This window comes from Scophthalmus maximus, chromosome 22 (assembly GCF_022379125.1).
Source record: "Scophthalmus maximus strain ysfricsl-2021 chromosome 22, ASM2237912v1, whole genome shotgun sequence".
Lineage (NCBI taxonomy): Eukaryota > Metazoa > Chordata > Actinopteri > Pleuronectiformes > Scophthalmidae > Scophthalmus > Scophthalmus maximus.
Window position 1 is genome coordinate 4671322 of NC_061536.1, and position 20300 is coordinate 4691621.

General features: G+C 46.7%; 2 protein-coding genes across 4 annotated transcripts; one reads left to right on the forward strand and one right to left on the reverse strand.

Annotated features, from left to right (window-relative positions):
- The first annotated feature begins 1920 nt into the window (after positions 1–1920).
- On the forward strand, positions 1921–16247 carry itgb8 (integrin, beta 8). Of its 3 annotated transcripts, none has more exons than XM_035620041.2 (15): positions 1921–2600; positions 3548–3633; positions 5636–5798; positions 5956–6062; positions 6417–6556; positions 6959–7124; positions 7993–8148; positions 8488–8583; positions 9119–9211; positions 10318–10458; positions 11466–11886; positions 12037–12259; positions 12360–12463; positions 13411–13574; positions 14579–16247. In XM_035620041.2, the coding sequence occupies exons 1-15, from the start codon at positions 2507–2509 to the stop codon at positions 14705–14707; spliced, it is 2283 nt and encodes a 760-aa protein (XP_035475934.1). In that variant the 5' UTR covers positions 1921–2506; the 3' UTR covers positions 14708–16247. The 3 variants fall into 3 exon arrangements, with proteins under 3 accessions (XP_035475934.1, XP_035475933.1, XP_035475935.1); XM_035620040.2 differs by having other exon boundaries at positions 1924–2600; positions 7990–8148; XM_035620042.2 differs by lacking the exon at positions 1921–2600 and adding an exon at positions 2811–2958 and having other exon boundaries at positions 7990–8148.
- Positions 16248–17219: 972 nt separating this feature from the next.
- Positions 17220–19674, reverse strand: sp8a (sp8 transcription factor a). The gene is made up of 2 exons (XM_035620044.2): positions 19423–19674; positions 17220–18784 (listed from the first exon to the last, which is right to left on the reverse strand). The coding sequence occupies exons 1-2, from the start codon at positions 19672–19674 to the stop codon at positions 17564–17566; spliced, it is 1473 nt and encodes a 490-aa protein (XP_035475937.2). The 3' UTR covers positions 17220–17563.
- Between the last annotated feature and the right edge of the window lie 626 nt (positions 19675–20300).

The window sequence follows — 20300 nt, forward strand, 5'->3', positions numbered from 1 at the left end:
GAAAAAAAAGAAAAACTGACCAGTCTCTCTCTCTCTGTGTGTGTGTGTGTGTGTGTGTGTGTGTGTGTGTGTGTGTGTGTGTGTGTGTGTGTGTGTGTGTGTGTGTGTGTGTGTGTGTGTGTGTGTGTGTGTGTAGTAAATGCACCATATGTAAAACAGTTGTCAGGTAGGTGAAGGATGATCACAGTCTGATAAGGGGGAATTCAGTTCACTAGATACCAAATCTTGACATATAGTACGAGGGGAATTCCGATAGCTTATAACTGAATAATGATGAAATCCATTCCACGAAGAAAGTAAATGCTAAATATTTTTAAAACTGTGCGACTGTTAGGCTCCAGCCTACACAAACTCTGACATTCAGACACAGAAAGAAAAAAATCCCCCCCCCCCCCCCCCCCCCCCCCCCCGAAATACAAATTTGTGGTGGTTAGTTTGGGTCTGTTCATGGGAATCCCCACTTGAGTCCCATCTCACCTTTGACCCCTACTTTGTCCCCCACATTAACTTAGCCGTGAGAGAAAATCAGTAAGACGAGTAGACTTTAAACGGCGATTCAGAAAGAAAGTTGGGTAGGTGTTTTGGGGCGGAGGAGGTCTGATAGTTCAGAAGTGGACATGAACTAGGGTGGTGTGTGTGTGTGTGTGTGTGTGTGTGTGTGTGTGTGTGTGTGTGTGTGTGTGTGTGTGTCTGTGGTTGAGTGATGAGACCAGACCAGTGTGATGGAAAGCCCAGCAGACTGCTAACACAAACACACCACGGGGAGAGAAAGAGAAGAGATGGCCCAGGGGCAGGGAGGTTAGAAAGGTGGGGGAGGAACGACAGGGGAGGAGACTGTTTTGTGTCAACTTTACGAGTATGACTACTGTCATTAAGATGCTGATGCTGACCAGTATTGACAGGCCTGAGGGAGTGTTTACGCTGGACTCCATTATCAAGTTTGCTCTGCAGGGAACAGATCCATATTTTGTCCTCCACTTCCCGCCACGACAGCCCTCGGAGCAGATACTCGGGCTGGCTAGAGAGGGTCCATGGACCTGATCTGCATTTCTGAGATGGTTCACACACTTACAAAACAGTGTGGTGTGTGTTTGCATCATTACCATAATTGAGAGAGACTGCCATGAGGGCGGGGATGGGGAGGTGTCACCCCCCGCCCCCCTCCAAATTTCCCTTTTGACAAACTATGTCAATGAATGAGAGGAGAGGTGTAGCTGGCCCAACTCCAGGCCCTCTGAGTGACAGATGGGGTCAAACAGAGTAGATACGGGGCTTGTGTGACCGTGTGTGTGTGCTGAGCTTTGCATTGGTTCGGACTACTGGCACACTCACAGTCACTGTTTAGGCTCCATGCCAAGCAAAACATGTCTGTTTTATCTGCTGGACGTCTACAAGGAGACGGGCAGCGAGCATGCCAAAGATGGTGGACCATTGTGTCTTTTGTCCTCGCTTGCCTCTGTTTTCCTCCGGCTCAAAATGTTGAGTTGTTTAGTGAGTCTTTGGCTGCTGCTCAGCGGAGCAGCCGGCAAGGCGAGGTTACTCCATGTCATTGGAATCTGTGCACAATGGACCCAGGTCCCCCTCCTCCTCATCCTCCTTTAGCACCAGCTTGTGAACCCCTCTGCAAGAGCTCTGGTTTTATTGACCCCCCTCCCCCTTATTCTCTTTTACCCCCATCATCCATCTACACATGCTTTGCCCCACACCCCCAGCTCCTCTCACACACAGGAGCCCTCAGTGCTGTTAAATGGCTCCCCGAAGAGGCAATATAAACATCAGTGTTCAATTCAAGGCCATGGTTGGCTCGGAATGCGCCCACCACAACTCCTTGTAGCATGTCTCTCTTCCTCTCTCACTCTCTCCCATTTGTCTCTCTACCCTCCCTCTTTAACTCTCTCTCTCTCTCCCTCCCTGATACAGCGTGGTTGCCATGGCACCGCCTCCCTGAGTCACTACAGCGGCCGGAGCACGGTTACTCTCCGGTTATTAGTGCGGGATGTTCAGTCCGCGTGTTGGTGCGCACCGGCTGAACGCAGCGCTGGTTGATGCGCGCGCGCGTGTGTGTGTGTGTGTGCGTGTGTGTAGCTCAGCTGCGCTCTGTCCCGGCATGGGGCTCCGCCATCACCCGTGAGGCCGGGTCCATCGTGGGAGCGCGCGGGGACACGTCGCACACCTGCGGCCGGTGGAGGTAGATGGAGGGACGCGCGCCGCAGCCGCTGTCGACGCCGCACTCCGCCGATTGCTTCACCTCCTCCCCGGGTCCACGGGGGAGCGCGCTCGTAAGCTGATTTGACCCGGGAATGTGAATACCTCTCCGGGATTAGAAGGCGATTGGGTGAACGACAATGCCCCGCGGCTCGCTCCGGCACTCCCGGCTCTTGTTCGTGCAGCGACGGACGCACGACGCCCGGTCTCACCCGGCTCACCTGCAGTAGCTGCACGGCCTCTGCTCCTGTGCCTCCTCGCTGCTGCGCCCCGGTCGCCCTCCCGGTGCGGATTGGATAATATGACTTCCTGGCTGCGCACTCACGGCAGCGTCCGTCTGTGTCTCCTGCTCTGCTGCGCGGTGGTCAGTGTCTGCGCGGAAGCCCCCGGTGCCGGTGAGTAGAGGCTCATGAGGGCCAATTAGGCTCCATCATTTGCCAGCAATTAGCCGGCCTCCTCTATCATGTCCAGCCATCGCTGCGCAACACCAGATGCCCATCCTCCCCCTTTCTCCAAAAGCTTTGATCTTTTTATATATATATATATAACAAATGTTCTTGGCTCAGGAACCTCGCTGAGAGAATTTTAGGATCATCTCTTTCACACAGTCTTTCGTGCTTAGGAAGGACCTTTGAACAAAGCAATCAGGATGATGTTGTACACCGTCTAACTTAACAGGAAGAAACCACCAATCATTTCTGAGGGGAAACCTTTAAACCTACAGACCACACCAAGCTCTTTTTTTTTCAGCAGGTATCGATCAGTTAAAATTGCAAGTTAAATGCTTCACCTATTCAGAGGTTTGCCAGAGGCCACGAGGGCTAATTGGGTCAGAGCTGCTTATTAGTGGGCTGTTAATGATGCCAGAACCTGCAGCCTTTGTCTGTCCTACATTCCAGCCCGATAACTCACTGAAATGGCTCTGTGAAAAATCTGTCAATTATTTGTGTAATCGCTCCTTTAGAATTTGTTTGCATGTGGTCTTCACTGATTCATGATTAGATTTTGTGTGTTTGTGTGTGTGTGTGTGTGTGTGTGTGTGTGTGTGTGTGCATGAGTTTTTTGTTTTGTGGTTGTGGGAAATTATCCATTGCGCCCACTCCACAACAACTCGGGCACCTGTTCCCACACTCCCAGCCGTTTGTCCGCCACATGTCTTGCTGATAGTCTCTGAAGAGCCTCCTGTGAGATGCAAAGTGGTGCTTCGATCATCAAAAGTGTGTATGAGATCTCTGAATATCCACAGGGGCTCGGCTGCGTGGCTAATGAGGGTTGATGCACACATTCTTTCATATGCTTATTGCTTCTCTTCTCTTCTCTTCTTTTTCTCTTGTGCCTCCAGGTTACAGTGTGTGTTGGGCTCCAGGTATCACGTCTTGCAAAGAGTGTCTCAGACGTGGACCACAGTGTGCCTGGTGCTTTAAGGAGGTAGGGGTGTGTATACGTGTGTCTGTGTGTGTGTGTGTGTGTGTGTGTGTGTTCGTGTGTGTCAGAACTAAACAAAACTGGGAACGTGGCAGACATTCAGCAGCATTCCTCAGATGACACACACCAACGCTTTGATGCTGTCCGCAGATGTGAATATAATGTGTGTGTTTGAGCTTAGTGGCTTTCCCTTGAGTGTGTATCTGTGTGTGTCTGTGTGTGTGTGTGTGTGTGTGTGTGTGTGTGTGTGTGTGTGTGTGTGTGTGTGTGTGTTTCTGAACATTTCCAGCCGCCTGTGTGTTTGTGTGTATCTGTCTGTCTCGTAAAGAGCACATCCTGAATTAGCCTTGAGAAGCTGTAAAGCGTCCCGGCCCCACAGCAGTCACAACCTGTGGCTATACTGGACAACATGTGTGTGTTTACGGACTTCAGGTAGTTTCCTACCCTGTGAACCTTAACCTTATCCGACATCATTAAGCAGGGCTGTGCTCGCTGGTGTGTGAAAGTCTCCAGACGCCCCCTTTCTAACCTCCTACATGCATGCACACACACACACACACACGCACACTCACACACACACACACACACACACACACACACACACACACACACACACACACACACACACACACACACACACACACACAGCCAGACACACACCCACACACACACAGACACGCACACAGACACACACACACACACACACACACACACACACACATAGACAGATACACACACACACACACACACACACAGAGCGAAGCAGGTACAGAGCTTCATCATTATGCATGTTCATATCCTGGCACTTTCATTTAATGCCAGCTCAAGAGGCAAACTGTGTAAGGAAAGTCCCTGGAAGTCACTGTGAAACTCTGTTATTCAGAGCTGTACCAGGACAAATTGTAGCCAAGGAGACCTGGACGAGTAAATCAAATTCAGTGTAGCTTTCAGGTTCAGGAAGTGTTTACATATTCAGCTACATGTTTAGCTCTTATTGTAAACTGTTTGCTGCTTTGCTCTCGTGATGTTTCTGTTTGTGATTCCAATCATTGGCCCTGTTTTACTCCTCATCTGTTTGATCTCATTGTTCATGTCACTCTTTTAAAATGGACTCATGACATGTTGTAAACACACACATATAATGGTCTTCGTGAGTGTTTTTCACAGACTGAAGTGCCAAAGGTCAATAATCCACTGTAAAGCTGCAGCGCATTACACTTATACGCATACTATATTGTTGGGCTAGCCTGCTATTAGGTAGTGGTAAGGTCAGTGTATCAAGATTCAGCACAGTGCTGATCAAATGATACACTGTACAATATAAGAAAAAGCCAAAGCGCTAATAAAGACTTCCCTCCTTCAGATCCCCTACTTGATTTTATCTTCCCTCTCCTCTAGATGGACATTCTATGAATACAAACAGGATACTTCCTCCGGATACACTAAACTGATGAGTAACTTCAGAATTGCATAGTAAAACTGAAGTGATTATGTCATCATTTCAAATCAATACAAACCTCATATAAATGACAGAAAGGGAAAATGAACCATCATAAGTAATTTGTGAAGCCACTTTCGATTTTGCCTGGTGTGAGATGAGCCAGTGTTTTCTAAAAGGTTCATCACTCTGTACCAAAGAAATTACAAAAATAAAATCATCTCAAAGAAAATGCTTTTTTTTTTTCTGTAACAGGAGTACTGGGAAGTTTGAAACATATTTGTCAGGCCCATAATAAAGAAACAGCGGTTCAACGAGATATGAGTATTCTACAAACCGGAAGATTAAATCTGCACAAACCAAAAACACAAAAGACATTTGACCGAGGATACTGTACATTTCTCTGATTGTCTCTGTCTTATGGGTACACGTGGGACAACATGGTCCTCGTGTATTATCTTTGGCTGCCGTGTCTAGTTTTGTGAAATCGAAAAATGAAAATTCAACATGTCAAAAGACGATCACCGCTTTCCCCTCCTGACCGTGTGCGACCTCCAAAACTTTCAGGATGGGTTGTGGCCAGGCGTTCGCTGCGACCTGCGAGGGAACCTGCTCAGAGGGGGCTGTGGACCAGAGTTCATGGAACAGTCAGAGGTCAAGGTGGAGGTCAACGCCACCGTCAGCAGCACACAAGTGTCCCCACGAGACATCAGCATCACCCTCAGGCCAGGTAGACGACGGACAACAGACTCTGGACGACTCCACCTCTAGTTTGCACCACATTTTCTTAAAGCTCCCGAGGTAAAATGTAATGTCAATGAAATGTTGTGTGTGTCTGCGTGTGTGTTTGTGTGTGTCTGTGTGTGTGTGTGTGTGTGTGTTCCTAGGTTCGGAGGCCAGCTTTATAGTGGCCGTGAAGCAGCTGGATCGTTACCCTGTGGATCTGTATTATCTGGTGGATGTGTCAGCTTCTATGCAGGAAAACCTGGATTATGTAGGTGTTAAACTGCTCAGCTGTCAATGTTCCTTTATGTGAGTCAGTGCTGAAGGGTTTCATTTATGATTCGTGAGGAGAAAATGCATTATTTCCAAAGCCTGTACGTTTAAGATCACTGGTGCCTACGAGACGACTACTTTACATTTGACGTGGATTAGATAGCAGAAATGCGCAAGATGAGTAGAGTGTGTGTACTTTAGACGAGCAAATCTTCAAATCATAAATGCAGTTATTGTTTTGTTATTTTTTTTATTGTGTCATACCGATATGATTTTGTTTTTGTCTTTTGTTCTTGTCGTCCTGTGTACCTGTCTTTGCCCACCCGCCTCTGCTCCGCCGCCCGTGGTCCAGCTGAAGACGGTGGGTGTTGCTCTATCTCTTCGTATGACGCAGCACTCCTCAGACCTTTGGCTGGGTTTCGGCTCGTTCGTGGACAAACCTGTCTCCCCTTACATTAATGTCCATCCCTCCAAGATCAACAACCCCTGCAGGTAAGACACAGGGTTCGTTTGGTTGTTGATCGTGGGGAAAAAAAGTGGGTGTTAATGGTCTTTCAATCAATAGGATAAATCTTCAAATTCTGTCATATTCCTCAGCAAACCCTTTCTTCTATTGGTGAGGTAAAAAGAGGGCTGGAGAAATTTGAGTAATTCTCCAAGTGAGCTGTTTCCATTAGTTGCTCCTAATTTGTTGTAATTCATACACGGAGAGACTCATCACTTGTTGGGGGGCAACACTTATGGTGATGGCGACCTGTACCGGAACCTTAAACAACATACATGCTTGTGACATTTGCTTATTCTGGTGGTTGTTTTTCGAGCTCTGCATTCCTGAATGTTGCAGTAAAGATGTTTTTTTGGTGGGGGGGGGGCTCTCGCTCTACCTTTCACCAGTGATTACGAGATCCGATGTCGACCAGCCCACGGCTTCCACCACGTCCTAAGCATGACAGGAAACATGAGTGAGTTCACGCGGGTGATTAAACGCCAGCGCATCTCGGGGAACATGGACACACCGGAGGGAGGGCTAGACGCCATGCTGCAAGCTGCTGTCTGCCAGGTGTGTATACACAGAAGTCAGGCTTAAACGATCTATGTGTGTGAAACAGAGCGAAACAACAGTTCTCCCAAGTGTCTCGAATACGTTCAGAAAAATGCGAGTTAAGCCCAAATATGGTGCTAAGTCGTGGTAGGTTGGTAAAAGACTCAGCATTCAATATTGCAGCTAGAATCCTACTATTTGATGACACAACTGCTTAGATATGGCAGCTCACACACACACACACACACACACACACACAATATAGTAACAGTTGCTTATAGTATGGCTGCAGGAGGGCTGTGAGTCACAGCATGCAGGGGGGCCCTGAGTAACCAGTCTGCAGGGAAACACCACGGTGGTCATGGGTCTAGAAATAGACTCTCCATTATGTCAGGCCTACTTATAAGCTCGCTGGTTTTCCTTAAATACACAGACACGCACACACAGAGCCAGTTTTCTCACAGTGTCTATGACGAGTCACAGACATAAAGAGGGAGACTCTGTGGCTGATGGAGTTATGTTTTGTCTGTTTTTCTTAAACCAGGCATTACAGAAAGAGCTGATCACCAAGATAGCTAATATAGTTTGGATGAGTAACATGCTTGAATGTGCAGTTTCTTGCCACACGTGTAAACCGTTAAAATTGCATGCAAGAACAACAAACTATTTTCCACATCAGCTTGTGTGAGTCTAGCATGAGTGATATAATGGAATATATATGATGTGATTTGTAAAACTACTCTCCAAAATCAGAGAAAAAAATACAGGTCTATGATGGCGCATGGTTTATATTAAGACATAAGATAGTTTTTTATTTTATTTTTTTAATTAACTCTTGAACGTACTATGACATGACACAGATTTCTTCCTGTTGCTCCCTTAGAAGGCGGTAGGTTGGCGACCAGAGGCCAAGCGCCTGTTGCTGCTGATGACTGACCAGCCATCTCACCTGGCGCTGGACAGCCGGCTGGCAGGGATCGTCGTACCACACGATGGCCGGTGTCACCTGGAGAACAACGTCTACACGGGGAGCACCAGGATGGTGAGAGGAGCAGGAGCAGGACATGTGTAGGGTGCTGAAAAAAATCAGGGTCAGGAAAGCTGCACTGAGGACAGAAATATGTAAAGTAGACACGACCAGTGAGAAAGCGGAGGGAAGCTCACTCAAAGCTGGTTTACTTGCTGAAACCCTTTAGCCGTTCTCACAGAACATTTGGAAGGTCGCATGATCGCACGATAATATGGCTTGATTTCCTCAATGGCTAGACGTGAAGTTGGCATTTTAGTCTTGGAAATTGTTGACATGCTGAAACAAGTGTATACTTATCTTCTTGAAGGAAAGATTCAGGTGTGATTTGGTTCGTTGGGTTCTCTCTCTCAGGACCATCCCAGCGTGGGTCAGTTGTCTGATAAGCTGCTCGAAAACCAGATCTACTCCATCTTTGCTGTGGAGAAGCAACAGTACCAGTGGTACGAGGTAATATCTCCCACCAGTGCACTTACATTTGTAACAGGGACAATAGACTATATATTGCCACTAATAAATTTGAGGGTTTCTGTACAACCATTCATCTGCCCTACTCACATTTACCTAAAAACGACAAAGGATCCCTCTGAGCTGGTCTGCACCTTCGCCTCTCTCCTCTCTAACATCATGCTGTATTGGAGAAGACTTGAATCTCGAGATTGACCACAAACTCCTCAGAAAAATGTTTGCTGACGTTATAAATCAAGAGTCATTTTCTCATAGACTTCTTTAGGAACTGACTTCTCTTTGCAATACCAGTGAGTCGCCCCCTCTGCTGGTGATTACAGAGAATCCAGGCTTCAGGGACTTCCCTATCGACTTCACTTTCCCGACCCATTGACCACGTCCATTTTTATGTACCGTCTATGGTATTGACATGTAAGACCTGTGGTGCTAGTGTTGTGTTTTTCCTTCCAACGTTATCGGGGACTAATTCAAAAGCCTCAAGGTATTTCTTTACCCTCGTCTCCCTCCCCTTCTGTAGGAGTTGGTGCGCCTGCTTCCTGGCTCCTACCTGGGAAAGTTAGGCCTCTTCCAGGCTTCAAACCTAATTGAGCTGGTGGTGGATGCATACAAGGTACAGAGCGCCACACCTCATTCCTCTGCAACTTTAGAGAATAACAGATTTTTTTCTTTTGCCTCAGTGTATTATCAGTCCTTGAGAGAACAAAGAGAAGGACAAGGATGCATAAAGGATTGGAAAGAGGAGTACAGATGCACAGCATGAGCTGAATTCATGAGCCCATGCAGTCTGGGTTCAAAAGTTTTTGAGGCATTAGTCCGCTGATCGGCTGAGTCAACATGAACTCCGTTTTTTTTGTCCTTGTTTGATCATGCAGGCCGACTAATAGCACATTCCTTTTTTGCAGAAAAAGGATTCTGAATCTCTGATCCTACAGTACAGCTTACTCTGTACGTATCACAGGAAATCTAGGTTTGAATGTCAAAGAGACTTACGCAACTGAAATTCTGAAGTTGGGAAAACAGATGATGGGATTTTTCTAGTTGTTGAAGCCCTAACGAGACAAAAACACAGATGAGAACAGGAGGTTAAGGAGGGGTAAGGCTCTCTGAGCATTGGTGTGTGTGTGTGTGTGTGTGTGTGTGTGTGTGTGTGTGTGAGTGTTGGCAGCACTGTAAGCAGTAATCTTGCCTCAGGCACAGCGGTCGATTGTTTGCTTCGAGAATCTGCCGAATCCACAGAACCGGCTGCACAGCAACGCACGCGCCGACACACACACACACACACACACACACACACATGCAAAGCAGCAAAGCCCGAACAGAAGCCTGCATTATAATAGCTATCAGATCCCCGCGGAAACCATGGGTTCTAAACATGGACGAATACAAAGATGCTATTTTTGGCCCCACCTCCCTGTTCCCATAAACCCTCCTGTATGTCAGAGAGAAAGCACGACAATGAAAGCTTTCTGGGGACTGGTGACAACTTCAAGTAATCACAGTTTCTGTCTCTCTTCCTCTCGCTTGCTCCAACATTTTTCACTCTTACATTATGTTTTTTAAAGTTTGAATTTGTCACTCGCTCACTTCTCCTTGCTCCATTTGTATCTTAATCTACACTCGCATGCATCCAGCATGACATGTTGGCTTTAATGTCATGATTTTAGGTTGTATGTTTGATCATGCTCTTTCATTTCTTTTCACCCTGGCTCTACCCAGAGGTTGCTGTCGGAAGTAGCGGTGTCGGTGTCAGTGGAGGACAAGGCAGTCAGCAGGTACTGGGTATCTGTGTCTCCTCTCTGTCCAAACGGGTCCACTGCTAAGGACCAGAGCTGCACAGGGGTGCAGCCCGACCAGACGGTAAAGACACAAACATACTTTTAGTTCGAAAGCATCACAGCACACACAATCAGTAAGAATTCAGCTTGATGTTAATTAGATTAATTTATACAGAAACCTTTGAATTAAGATCCCAGAGATGTCAGAGGACAATTATTGGGTGGATTGGATTAGTGTGACACACACAGACTTCACTGAGAGTTGTACGTGACAGAGAAGATTTGGTAAATAATCTGAGTTGAGCGGATTATGGGCTGTATTTAACAGGAAAACATTTCCATGTGATTTCATGACCTTTTCGTCCTGTAATCCTGAAGCTTGCCTAACATAAGGGCCTTTATGCAAACAACTAGGACATTTATATTTAGAAATAGGCTGTTGGGCATTCACTGCTATCACCTGATCCATTCATCTACCAGAGGAAAAAGTCCTATATAGTCTGAACCCCTGCAAAGATCTTTCTTCATACTTCTCAGCAGTACACAGGAGCTCATTTCATACTAATTGGAACTTTTTTTTTACTGTATTTGATAACTTAATTTCTGCCTGAACTGCTTATTAGACTCCTCTCCTCCTTAACCATTCAGGGCTCTTAACTTTTTGGAACACAACCCCGCTTAATCACTGCACACAGCAGGAGTGATTACAGCCATTTATTCAATGGGTGGATTCAAGTGAAGTATGGAAAGTACTCACACTTCCCAGAATGCTGATAAAAACCAAGCAAAAGTACCATTGTTGGTTCAAAGCTTTGGCACGCACAGTTTTCCACATGAACCACATCAACAGCGATTATCATTTAGATCAAGAGTTCAGTTCCTTATCCAGTAAAATCTTTGAGAAGTCTTAAGTAAGTAACAAGTACTAACATGGTAATGATAAACAGGTTTAATGTTTACTAATTTCAACATTATTGATATATACATATATATATATCTGTAGTGCTGGACCGACTAAACAAACCTACATTAAAATCACTTGAATATCACTCAGTAGCTGTTATTATCATCTTTGACTTCCCCGCTCAGGTTTACTTCAACATCACCATCGGCCTGCGCTCTTGCCCCGATGATGGTGAAGATGAAGACATACGAGTGATGGTTCTTCCTGTGGGTTACAACGAATCCACTGTCGTCAGGATTCACTCTAAGTGCCGCTGCAGCTGTGGGCCAACAATGCGCTGTCATGACGACAGCCAGTCACCGTGTACAGGGACCCAAGATGGCACCAATCAGGGGCAGAGGCCCGACCACAGACTGCTGAACAACTCAAACCGGGATTCAAACTGGAAATGCAGAGCCGATGGGTCTGATGTGGACTGCAGTGGTCGGGGAGAGTGTGACTGTGGGAGGTGTATGTGTGAACAGAGCCGGCTCGGGACAGTATACGGGAAATACTGCGAGAGAGACGACTTCTCCTGCCCGTATGATGAGGGTCTTCTGTGTGGGGGTGAGGGGGACTCACTTTTAAATATAACAAATATTATGTTTTCTAGTTAAAATGTACTAATATGAGCAATTTTGACAAAACACACGCAGTCTATATTGTTTAATTTACCTCTGTATCATTTTTCCTCCTGTCTCTGCCTGTCCCTCTCAGGACGGGGTGTGTGTGTGTCAAGTGAATGTTTGTGTGACGATGGATGGACAGGTGATAGCTGCAGTTGTCCAGTGTCTGAAGCAACTTGCCAATCAGCCAATGGCTTGTTATGCAGCGGGCGGGGAAGATGTGTGTGTGGCAAGTGTGTGTGTGATGACCTCCACTACTCCGGAGACTTCTGCGAGAGATGTCCTGCTTGTCAGAGTACCTGCCAATCATACGGGTACGTGTCAGTTTGTGTTTGCTACCATAAAGCATGATGGGAGCTTTACAGAAATATTTTCTAGATTTAGCTGACGCACTGTTTTGTCCCTCTCCTTCAGGAATTGCGTGGGCTGCCGCGCTTCCCACGGTCTCGCACAAAAGGAGGCGGGACAGTGCAACATCACCTGTGCACCACTGGTGGGCTACATGGATGATGTATCAGGTAAAACCAGCTTGGCCAATTCAAATCTGCTGCTATTTCTTTCAAGCCAGCTCACAGTGTGGTCTAGGCCAGGCTCACATTAGTATAAGACCAGGTAAAATATCAACACACAAACACTCACACACACACACACACACACACTCACTCACACGCTTTCATTCAAGGTCAATTCCGCTGCTACCACTGCTGCACTACTGCACCCAGGTGCATTTGTGTCAGCAAGTCTGCTGTCAGTGTTACAGCTGTATTTTACATTTCCCTTCAGTTCCCAGTTCACTTTCTTGGATTTTAACATCCACCCACTGACACATACACACACAATTTAAAACTCACTAGCACACACACATGCCCTGGGTTACACACACACACACACACACACACACACACACACACACACAAATTATCGTACATCCAAGTGTTACAGTTCATCCCCGCCCTCCCAAATTTTGGAACAGCACTGCTCATTGTCCCCCCCCCAACCAACGGGACACCCTCTTCCTGCTCACGCCCACCCCTGGGTGCACCAGGAGCCAGGTCTCCATGGCAACCTTGTTACAAAATGACAGAGCGGTCTTTGGGCTCTTTGTGTTGAGCAATGGGCCCGTCATCCACACATGCTCCCCAGCAGATACACAGCCTGCCAACTATTCAGTGCAGCACCCCTGGCACGGCCGCAGCTGAGTAGAGATGCAGGAGAATTTTGCCTATTCTTCTTTTGTACCAGTTTAATCATCTCATGGCCCCTCAGACTTATCTCGTCTCCCTCAGGAGGGGGCCTGGCCTCTAGGTTGGGAACCATGTGACCTAAACTACCAAACTAACTATGAAGTAGTTAAAACATGCTCCAACTAATCCAGCAGCAAAAGTAAATGCTGCATATGCATTGTTGAATCTGCAGGGAAACCTCATATGTGTGTGTGTGTGTGTGTTAATGTGTTTCTCTGCAGACTGTACCAGCAGTAGTCGGTTGATGGGAACATTCCTCAGTGTGTGTGCTCTGACAGTGCTCTGCGGGCTGGTGCTGGTGGCCATGTCCCGGCTGCTTCTACAGAGAAAAGGCTGGTCACCAGGGGGCACTGCTGAAGACGGCGTCTATCACTGCACTGGAAAGGTTGGCTCTCAAAAGTCAGGAGGCGGTCGTCATCAGCCTCAGGGGGGGGGCGGGGGGCGGGTGTGTGTGTGTGTGTGGGGGGGGGGGGGGGGGACCCCTTAATTCTTTAGGATAGTTTTGTTAAAGTGAACCGTCCGCTAGAACCAGGGCTGAGAAATTTGAGACTGCTGTTCGAGGTACAGCTGTATTTTACATTTCCTCTCAACTCCCAGCTCACCAGCTACAGCATCCAGATTTGCGACTGTACAGTGATGCACAGCACCTTTGAGGATAAAGGAAATTTGAACAAGGGGGAGCTTTCTGGAGATGTTTGTGCCTAAACTGGTTTAGGACTGTGTTTAAGTGTTTGGAAACCCCACAATTATTGCTCATCGTTCACTGCAGATCATCTAAATGACCCCATCATTTTTAAGAAAGTTTAGGCTTGTTAGTCAACATATTTTCACTGTAAACTGCCAGTGGAAATGTGTTTCATATTTTACAGTATCTGGGAGTGTTGAAAAAGTTGTACCTCCTCACTCTGGGATTAGATAATGCAACAAACGGTCACCTTCTACTTCTTAGGTTGAACATTTAGGAAATCCACCCAATGTAAAGAGGCACTGCACTGAAAATAATGAGCTCAGTGACATCAAGTGCATAATCCTGGCTGGGAATCATTTTTGTAAAATAGAAAAATGTAATGTATATATATAGTCTTAATATTGTCAGTGCACAGTATTTTTAATCACAAGACCAACTCTGCAATCATACCATCTCGAGCACATGGAAACCTTTTCCATCCTCCCATTCATCCGATATAAAATAAACAAAGCCTTGTGAAAATATGTAATTTAGTTGCATCATGAAAAGTGTAGAAGGACAGAATATCTCAGCCTCTGCTGCATTGATTTGCATGAATAGAAATGCATCACCAAATTCCGTTTCATCGTTTTAGTTTGAGCGTGTCTGTTTGGATGCATGCGCACGAGTGCAACTGACAGCATATTCCTGTCACCCTTCAGGACCTGTCATACATACCTACAACCAATGAGAAGACCGTCACCTACAGGAGGGACCATCCACATGACCACCCTGTGGAGATGCACATCCAGGTTCCCAAGATGCCCCTCAATGATCCCTGGCAGTACTAGGCAGAGGTCAGAGGTGATGGTCAGAAGGAAGGCAGTGTAGAGACGTGTGGAAGGAAAGTTGGACAGAAGGCCTCTTTTTCTGTATCTTGAAACTTCAACCAGCTGTATGTGGAGACACTGATAATGGTTAACGACACGATGAAACCTCCATGGAATCACAATTGATAAATGAACTGACCAAAGGCTCATGGACTGTGTGACTAATGTGGCCAGTATCCTGGAAATCGATATTTATGGGTCTGTGTGTGCGTGTGTGTGTGTGTGTGTGTGTGTGTGTGTGTGTGTGTGTGTGTGTGTGTGTGTGTGTGTGTGTGTGTGTGTGTGTGTGTGTGTGTGTGTGCTTGTGGGTGTGCGAGGGTGCAGATAGGTGCATTTATGCTCTATCTAGGGTTTATTTTTACAGTAAAAAACACTACATGTTTTCGCGTCATTGTTGACTGCGGGACCCTCCAACACTCCAACTGTACTGTGTTCCTATTTTAGTCTGCCCTCTTGTGGCCAGCTTGAGGCATGACATTTTCTCCTTAATAATACTGTCTACACATAACTGACCTCAGCTGTATTGCTTATCGGTATTTAATTCATGATGCTCACCAGTGACTCTATATATTTCTTTCTAGTTTTATTCGAATTTTTGGCGTACCTGCTCTCATATCGGTTATTTAATGTTCTTGTGTCGCATTTTGTTTTTGGTGACTGATCAACTGCATTGACAATTGGTGTTATTTTATGGCATTTTACTATCGTTATATATGCGAATGTAGTTTCATTTGATTGTCTGGTTAGACTTGCACTAGATCAATTTTTTTTTTGCATTATACTACTGAAAACTGTGAGGTCTCTGAGAGCTGTAATGGTCAGGCTGAAATGATTGGTTTGCTATACTTAGGGCATTAAAGGTCATCTTAAAGAGCATTTGAGGCTAATGTAACAAAATCACAACACTGGAATTACAATGGACTGAAACGCCATTTGTAAAATACAGAAATACTTCGAACTGATAGCAAGTGTATCATCAAATGCCTGAGTATTCGACCTCTGTACCAGAGACTGAATTGTGTCTGCATGAATCTGCTGATCATCCCAGAGCCATTACTCTCCAGAACTGTAGATAAACTGTTACGTTTCCACTCTTAGACCAACTCCTAGGCAAAGGTACAAATCAGCACTAATGGTACGGAGATCGGAGGACTTCCTCTCCTCACACTCCTCATGCACTAGGTCCTCTGGATCCAGAATGCCAGTTGCATGGCATCGTGTGTAACTTTTGCTTTACCAATCCTGTTCCTTTTTTTCAAATTGTTTTATTTAATGCGAAGTTGTTCACAGCAACAGGTGAACACTAATTATTATTTATTGTTATCTAATTGTTGTTGTTTTTCTTCTATTCTGATATGATAATTGTTCTATTTTATGCAAATGCTACTTAAGGAATGGGTAGTAAGTACTCTTTATGATTATGAAGAGTGGACTCTGTCGCTAACAAAGAGAATAATTCAGCAATAAGGTAATAAACATCTCATCACTCAGAGTAACAACAGCACTTTTCTGTGTAGTTTTACTGTCAAATAACATGACTAGTTTTGTAGCATGACTGATGACTTTTCTGTAGGGTCTACAGTTGTATCGAATTGATGTATTTATCTTTTATCCAAAGTTTGAAATCTGTTTGGCCTGGTTTTTATTGGTGTGCTATACAGTTATTATCCTTAAAATATATTCTATATCTATATCTTTAGAAGCAAGGCGTCCAGCTATAGCCTATACTTTAATGGCCCTGTTCTCTGAACTGAATTCAAGGCTGTGCGTATATTTGGAGTCGCAACAAAATACACAGAAGCTCAATGTGTGACAAACGGTTGCATGCAGAACCCATGTGGTCTAGGTAACAGTATAAACTGAACACTAGGTGGAGATGAACACGAGGGCAACTGAGATATATGTGTGCTGATTTCTGTAAATGGGAAGCAACGGGCAACTGTGCTGGTGTTACAGTAAGGGAGCAAATGAGCCTGGTGTTCTCCTCTGTCACCAGTCACGACAGAACGAAAAAGAGATGAAATACAATGATCGGGCCAATTTATTTTTTTTTACAAGCCCCAGTTACACAACTCAACAGAAGTATTGCTTCAACTGAAGTTCCAATGTACTAGATTAAACGGTGCATATTCTGGGTAAATAATGTCCGGGCCTGCACAAAACAATTTAATTATCAAATCCCAAAGAGGAGTTCCTCAAAAACGGCCTGGTGGAAAAGTTTTCACACACACTGTGATAATTGAAGCAACTAATTCTCACCTGGGTTCACCAGAACTCCCATTGTGGACACAAGCACTGTTTTACATTTGTTATCCTCGGAGTCTTAAGTCACAAATTATAATATACAAAAAAAGCTTTGGCTAAATCACAGGTCTACGCCCAGAACAGGCCCAAATGACCAACAAATGATGTAGACTGCCAAACTCTCCCCGTTTGATTGATACCAGTTGTAATCACGACTAACAGACAGAGGTCGACTGATACAATTTATTTCAATGAAATATATTTTAGATAACCTATATGGGCAATGGCTTAAAAGTTGGAATTAGGGATAAAGGCAGAGAATTGGAACCACGGGCTACTTGATTAATTCTACACGCAAATGACTGTAGAATAAATAAGGCGCACACAACACATCTTCAAATAACATACGTTTGATCAGCTGTAGAGTAAAACCAAAATTCAAAAAAGGCTACAAAAACGTCTGAGGTATAAGGACACGGTTCATCCACGGCTGGAGTTCATGATAAAGTGCCATTTCAGTTTGTAAGCGTTGAGGCAATCTCCCTCCAACGTCCACGTGTTGCTCCGTTCATATCAATCTGTGTGGACTGTTCCCGCTCGCCGTGCCTCGCTGGTTGGGGCGGTGTCGCGCACGTGCAGCCCGGGAGACTGGCTCGGGCTGCCGGAGAGGCTGTTGTCCGTGTCGCTGTTGCCTTTACCGAGTCCCGCTTCCCCGCCGTCCTCCGAGCCCTCCGCGCCGTGCGTCCTCGCGTGCTTGCTCAGGTGGTCGGAGCGCATGAACCGCTTGTGGCAAACGGAACACTCGAAGCGCTTCTCGCCGGTGTGCGTGCGCAAGTGCCGCTGGAGCTCGTCGGAGCGCGTGAAGCGTTTGCCGCAGAAGAGCCAGTTGCAGACGAACGGCCTCTCGCCGGTGTGCCAGCGCAGGTGGGCCTTCAGGTGAGAGGTCTTGCCGTAGACTTTCCCACAGCCCGGGATGTGACAGTTGTGCAGGCCCCTCCGACGTGGGCTCGAGCCCCCCTGGCCCAGGCTCTCCGCCTCCTGGCAGTTCGGGCAGTCGCACGTGGCTCGGCCGGAGTAGCGCCGCGAGGAGGAGCGGGACGATGCGGGGAGAGACACGACGGGGGTTCCTGCCCGCGCAGACGCTCCCGCCGTCGCCGACTCCGTGAAGGGAGGCGGCACAGGAGGCCTGAATCCATCGAACAGGTGCTGTGTGGCGGGGAGCAGGTGCTGAGGAGCACCGGGGCTGAAGGCGGAGCTGTAGTCAGTACTGTAGCCACTCAGAGGTGAGGGCAACCCGGCAGGGGGCTGTGCGTCCACCCAGCTGGTGCCCACGTCCCACCAAGAAGAAGACCCGTTACTGACCTCTCCCACGGACTTGAACCAAGACTCATACGGGTGCGCGTGCATCCTCGGATATATCCCAGCAATGCCTTCCACCGAGGAGGGGAACTTGGTCAGAAACACAGGCCGCTGTGCGTGTGCGGGATCGGAAACATTGTTTTCTGATGACACCGCGGCCTGGTACATGGAGAAATCGTTTCCAAAAGGAGAGTTGGCAGTTGTCATCGAAAAAGCACTGGAGGTCTCCGTCAGTCCGGTCCCGTTACTCCTGGGGGTCCCATGGGGAACCCCGAGCGAGGTGCGGCAGACGCCCGGGGCGCCCCCCCTCCACGTGCGAAAGCCCTGGGCTCCATCGGTAAGAGCGGAGGAGCACGATGAGGGGCTGGAGTCACCGATCCTGCTGCAGGTGGCGGCCAGCATGGCCAGCGGGGTGCTGCCGAGCCGGGCCTCCTCCTGTGGGGGGGGGACATACAGAAATGTAGACCCGTCAGTCCGGAGAACTGGTTAAACGCAGTGTGCGTAATAACGCACAAAGTTATCCTGCAAATGTCCTGACGATCTGTGGCTCAGTTTTTCAAAGTGTCCCGGACTTGAATCAAGACCTAAGGGTCGTGTCAATACGAACAGGACCAACACTCACCATCACTGCAGCAGGTAAACGTTTTCATGTTGTGAGCAAAACGTATATAAAACGGATACGCGTAATGACATTTGCCACTTTGCCTCCATTGGATGAATCCCGTTACAAGGAGAGGGGATTTTAAACATAAATCAACTCTTTATCTCTTCCATTAAATTAAATCACTTCTACAACTTGCAGCTCAAACACAGGATTAGTACACACACACACACACACACACACACACACACACACACACACACACACACACACTGACTGACACACTGACTGACTGACTGACTGAAAATGATTTGGATACACTGTCAGTTTACTGTTGCACCATTACAGACTGTGATTGCTATTTGGTTTGCTACATCGACAACATGGAGGTAGAATTTGTGGCAGCATTAAGATGTTTTCTTGATCATTAGTAAAAATATGTTCCAACAAATTAATAGCAACGTGAACTCACCCGGAGCAGTGTGGCAGCCATGGTCTGCGCTGCGCTGATGTGCGGGTGTGTGTGTGAGAGAGAGAAAGAGAGAGAGTGATCGAGTGTGTGCGCTCGCGGTGACTGTCGACGTGTGTGTGTGTGTGTGTGTGTGTGTGTGTGTGTGTCCTCCCTCCGTCTGCTGCTGTAGTAGTTGTAGTTTCCTCGTTTCTTTGAAGTGCCGCCGAGAGCCCGACAACCAATCAGAGGCCAGCTCGGGCTGTCCGTGGACATTTACGCTGGAGGTCGTCTCGCGAGGGACACGCCCACTGCAACAAGTACGAGACAGTGTGAAGTACAAAAAAAGAGAAGAAAATAAAAATGTAATGTTGATGAGCACTGGCTAATCATTAAAGTGAACTAATTCACCCTAAATCCCTCTGAATAGTTTCCTCTCTGACAGACTGAACAGGTGTATGTCATCATTTTCAACCAAAGCCTGCCAAGTAAGTTGCCCGTTTTAATTATTGATTTGTCAATGCAAGAGGATTTATCACAGTTTATTTACTGAGGCTGTTTGACTCCAACGCCACAAGGCTCCAGCGTGAACCGTGGGACCTCCGAGACCTCACTGTGATGAAGTAAAATAAAATCACCTACAATTTTACCGACAAAAAAAAGATAACGTAAAAAAACAATCAGCCAGCACTTTCCAGATAAGGGATGAAGGGACACCTCACTGTGGAGAGATTGAGTTACCTTTAGTTTTCTGTGTTTTACAGGGAAGGTAAACACTTTGGGGTTGAAAGTTGCTTTGTTTCTTCTACACAGCCTGTTGTTTTCACCAAAGGGGAGAGGCTGATGAATGAGAGGCCGGCCCGGTCCATCCCATCCTGTCCCTGGGGCGTATCCAGTCAGCC